Source organism: Theropithecus gelada, chromosome 4 (genome assembly GCF_003255815.1).
Source record: "Theropithecus gelada isolate Dixy chromosome 4, Tgel_1.0, whole genome shotgun sequence".
NCBI classification, from domain to species: domain Eukaryota; kingdom Metazoa; phylum Chordata; class Mammalia; order Primates; family Cercopithecidae; genus Theropithecus; species Theropithecus gelada.
In genome coordinates this window covers 164125020-164129954 of record NC_037671.1, presented here as the reverse complement: position 1 = coordinate 164129954, position 4935 = coordinate 164125020, and the positions used below count along the sequence as shown (strand labels likewise).

The window sequence follows — 4935 nt, the reverse complement described above, 5'->3', positions numbered from 1 at the left end:
AATTTCTTAATTACAAACCCGTTTGCTTCTAAATCAACCCCAAACCGTCAGGCAGAGCCCGGAGGGAGGCTGTGCAAGTTTGCACACACCCCCACCTCCCGGATCCAGGGCAACAGCAGAAGCAAGTAACTGTGTATGTGCAAAAAGGTGGATCTGGGGACGAGGATCGCTGAGTTTGTTTACAGAGCAGAGACGCCTCAGCTCGGATGCCAAAGCTACCAAGAGCTGCAAACGCAAACTTAGCAGAAGCACACGTACCCCGGGAGCGGCGGGTGGGCCCGAAAGCGCGGACTGGAATTCCAGGGCGCGGGAGCAGGGTTGGCCGGGCCCGCAAGCGCGCTCCGTCCACCTGCAGCCGCTGCCGCTCCCCGCCCCCAGCTCCTGTCCTTGAAAGGAGTGGAGGAAAAAAATGCATCTACACGCGGTGATCTAGAGTAGGTCTACCCACTGCCCGTATGAAAACACAAAGGCACAGCCTAGGAAAGGGGACTCAGGAAAGGGCGCATTATTTGTCCAGGTCTTTAAAACCCAACTCGAGGAAGCACAGCCATTCTTCGCAGTCTGGGGAAGCTTTTGCAAAACCGGGGAGGCAGAAGGGCACTCTGGCGGGCGGGGGCGCTGGGCGAGTCCCCTTTTCCCGTAGAGGGCCGGCCGGATCGCTGTGAACCGAGTGAGAGAGCTGGGGGTGGGGAGCTCCAACCAGAGTGGGGCGGTGAGCTCTCCTCGTTCCTATCCGGGCAGGCGCTACCTTCCGGCGGGGCGGCCGGGGAGGATTTCCCCCATGCCTCGGGGGTGGCTGAGCTAACCTCGCGTTTCTGGGTCGGGAAGAAACCAGAGTCGGGGGTTGACGGGGCGACGGGGCGGCCCCTGGGTCCCGCAGCCTCTGCGCACGTGCCGCGGGTGGCGGGGACGCGGCTCCCAGACCCGGTCCAGGGTGTCCGCGGCATTCCGGAATCCGCGTCTTGGCGCCGCCCGCCCTGGAGGCTCTCGCTCCGCCCTTCCTGAAATGCCTATATTAACTGTGGCCAAAGCCCTAAGAAACACAGCTCATTGTTGGCAGCTGCCGGGCGGTCCTGCCGAGCTGTGAGGGCAGCGGAGGGGAAATAAAAGGGAACGGCTCCGAATCTGCCCCAGCGGCCGCTGCGAGACCTCGGCGCCGACATCGCGACAGCGAAGCGTTTTGCACGCCAAGGAGGCCCCCTCTATGTGCTGCTGAGCCGGTCCTGGACCCGACGAGCCCGCCCTCGGTCTTCGGAGCAGAAATCGCAAAAACGGAAGGTAAGCGCGACGGGCGAAGCTGGCTGGGGCTCCTGCCAGCCCAGTCCTCCGAGGGCAGGGTTTGCCCGGAGGAAGAGCGTGAGGCGAAGCTGGGGAATAACAACAGGATGTGCAACAACAGGATGAGGAGGGCTGATTTAATGCCTGAAGTTCGCGGCAGGGCTACGGGGCACTTCCTTTATTAGGCCACTTCGGGGAGCAGAGGGGGTGTGGGCTCGGGTCCCCCCGCCCGATCGCAGGGGAAGGGGCTGTTTATGCAGCGCTCGGCTGTGTTATGAGTGGCAGCTCCTCCGTGGTGGCGAGCCCGGGTGCACCGGCTGCTAGTGGGATCTTGGGGGTGGTGGTTTGCAGCCGACGTGCGCCCGGGAATCCTGGGGGGCAGAGGCGGGCAAAAGTGGGGTGCGCTGTGGTGGGCGACACGTGTGGCGCGGGTCTCATCGTCTGCCCTTTTCACTTCCAGGACTGGAAATGGCAGACCATATGATGGCCATGAACCACGGGCGCTTCCCCGACGGCACCAATGGGCTGCACCACCACCCTGCCCACCGCATGGGCATGGGGCAGTTCCCGAGCCCCCATCACCACCAGCAGCAGCAGCCCCAGCACGCTTTCAACGCCCTGATGGGCGAGCACATACACTACGGCGCGGGCAACATGAATGCCACGAGCGGCATCAGGCATGCGATGGGGCCGGGGACTGTGAACGGAGGGCACCCCCCTAGCGCACTGGCCCCCGCGGCCAGGTTTAACAACTCCCAGTTCATGGGCCCCCCGGTGGCCAGTCAGGGAGGCTCCCTGCCGGCCAGCATGCAGCTGCAGAAGCTCAACAACCAGTATTTCAACCATCACCCCTACCCCCACAACCACTACATGCCGGATTTGCACCCTGCTGCAGGCCACCAGATGAACGGGACAAACCAGCACTTCCGAGATTGCAACCCCAAGCACAGCGGCGGCAGCAGCACCCCCGGCGGCTCGGGCGGCAGCAGCACCCCCGGCGGCTCTGGCGGCAGCTCGGGCGGCGGCGCGGGCAGCAGCAACAGCGGCGGCGGCAGCGGCGGCAGCGGCAGCAGCAACATGCCCGCCTCCGTGGCCCACGTCCCTGCTGCAATGCTGCCGCCCAATGTCATAGACACTGATTTCATCGACGAGGAAGTTCTTATGTCCTTGGTGATAGAAATGGGTTTGGACCGCATCAAAGAGCTGCCCGAACTCTGGCTGGGGCAAAACGAGTTTGATTTTATGACGGACTTCGTGTGCAAACAGCAGCCTAGCAGAGTGAGCTGTTGACTCGATCGAAACCCCGGCGAAAGAAATCAAACCCCCAACTTCTTCGGTGTGAATTAAAAGAAACATTCCCTTAGACACAGTATCTCACTTTTCAGATCTTGAAAGGTTTGAGAACTTGGAAACAAAGTAAACTATAAACTTGTACAAATTGGTTTAAAAAAAATTGCTGCCACTTTTTTTTTCCTGTTTTTGTTTCGTTTTTGTAGCCTTGACATTCACCTCCCTTATGTAGTTGAAATATCTAGCTAACTTGGTCTTTTTCGTTGTTTGTTTTTACTCCTTTCCCTCACTTTCTCCAGTGCTCAACTGTTAGATATTAATCTTGGCAAACTGCTTAATCTTGTGGATTTTGTAGATGGTTTCAAATGACTGAACTGCATTCAGATTTACGAGTGAAAGGAAAAATTGCATTAGTTGGTTGCATGAACTTTGAAGGGCAGATATTACTGCACAAACTCTGCCATCTCGCTTCATTTTTTTAACTATGCATTTGAGTACAGACTAATTTTTAAAATATGCTAAACTGGAAGATTAAACAGATGTGGGCCAAACTGTTCTGGATCAGGAGAAGTCATACTGTTCACTTTCAAGTTGGCTGTCCCCCCTGCCCACCCCCCATCCCCATATGTACAGATGATAATAGGGTGTGGAATGTCGTCAGTGGCAAACATTTCACAGATTTTTATTTTGTTTCTGTCTTCAACATTTTGACACTGTGCTAATAGTTATATTCAGTACATGAAAAGATACTACTGTGTTGAAAGCTTTTTAGGAAATTTTGACAGTATTTTTGTACAAAACATTTTTTTGAAAAAATACTTGTTAATTTATTCTATTTTAATTTGCCAATGTCAATAAAAAGTTAAGAAATAACTTGTTTTCTAGAAGTCATTTGGGAGTGATTGTTACCTTTGGTGGCTTTTTTCCCCCGTCTTTGAGTTGAACACCTTATTGATGAGAGTAAGCATTCCAAAGGATAAATTACAGGACACTAAAACAGGTCATGATGAGCTTAAGCGGAGAGCAGGATTTAACATAATTGGCATAATGCTTCATTGTTATCATTGTAACATGCCTCTTGGTGTGCTTTAATCAAAAGCTGCAAAGTTGTCACAGTGCTTTTTTTTTTTCTTAATTGCCATCATATCAAGTGTACTCCAGAGTTAGAAAGGTTTGCAATATTCAACATTATCTTTTTCAATGGACAGGAGGCAAAAAAAAATCAAGTGTTTCTGTTTATATCTGATTCAACTACTTAAATGGAGGTAGATTGGAATAATATACTGATTGATTGATGGGGGTGGCATTAAATACAAATCTACCTTTATCTCCAGTGATGATAGTTTTATTTTTCAGCGAAAGTGCCAAGGATAGGTACATATTTTCTAGGGTAATCTCTGAAATAGTGTCTGACTGGTTTATAGTTCTGAGAGGAAGAGGGGGCAGAATTCCGCCTTGAGGCTTTCCATTTTGTCCTATAATATTTAAAATGTACTCAGGTTGACTCAAAGGTCAAATTACAGTCTTTACAAGATGTTCCCTCTTAAGCATGCCCTGTTCTCCTGAATTCTGAGCTTTTCCTGTTGCATGCATGGGATGCAAAGCACCTAAAAATAATATTTTAATTTTACCTAGATAGATGACTTACCAAGAAGACCATAGCTACAACTAAGTGGGTGTCAAGTTTTGCCTTATATAATCAAGCAAAGGAAAAAGTAATAAGTGTGAAAATCTCAAATTATCCCAGGTGGAAGGAGAAGGAATTTTGTTTTTCTCCTTCATGTTTCCATGGCTTATCTTATGTTTATAAGAGCAACACACCTACCTTCAAGAACAAATACAGACTTTTATACGTAACTTACTGGGGAAGTAAAAAATGTAGGTTGAAGAAAATCTTACAAATAATGCTTTAAAAAACGATTTCATTTAGACTTCGATTCTCATCTTAAATTCCATAGTTTATAAGAAATCAGGAAGAGCGGATATTTAGAAGTGTTACGAGAGAGTAAGTTGGCCATAAAGGCTGCTTTAAGTATAATTTAGATCATCTACATTTTATAATTCTATTTCCAAGGCAGGCCATGTAAAATTAAAATGCACACACTCCACTGGGTTTTTTATATACCTCTATAATTGACACTTTCTTATTTAAAATTATGTTCAAATAATTTCTGAAAATATACTGAATCATCCAAAACTCTTTTTACCCCACTTGAAAAACTGATCCAGATTTCCACATTAATAGTTAAAGCTGAAGTTTTCTTCAGCTAAGACATGTCAATACTAAATCTGCAATCAGCTATAAATCTTTCTGGCTAAGCTTTTTCACAGTAAGTTTTTCTTTCTCTTTTTTTTTCCAGAGGCTCA

The 4935-nt window shown here is 49.3% G+C and overlaps 1 protein-coding gene across 3 annotated transcripts; it reads left to right on the top strand.

Annotated features, from left to right (window-relative positions):
* Positions 1–1046: 1046 nt before the first annotated feature.
* On the top strand, positions 1047–3441 carry CITED2 (Cbp/p300 interacting transactivator with Glu/Asp rich carboxy-terminal domain 2). Of its 3 annotated transcripts, none has more exons than XM_025383563.1 (2): positions 1047–1278; positions 1739–3441. In XM_025383563.1, exon 2 carries the CDS (start codon positions 1747–1749, stop codon positions 2566–2568), a length of 822 nt encoding a protein of 273 aa, XP_025239348.1. In that variant the 5' UTR covers positions 1047–1278; positions 1739–1746; the 3' UTR covers positions 2569–3441. The 3 variants fall into 3 exon arrangements, with proteins under 3 accessions (XP_025239348.1, XP_025239349.1, XP_025239347.1); XM_025383564.1 differs by lacking the exon at positions 1047–1278 and adding an exon at positions 1329–1427 and having other exon boundaries at positions 1739–2826; XM_025383562.1 differs by lacking the exon at positions 1047–1278 and adding an exon at positions 1339–1559.
* Positions 3442–4935: the final 1494 nt, after the last annotated feature.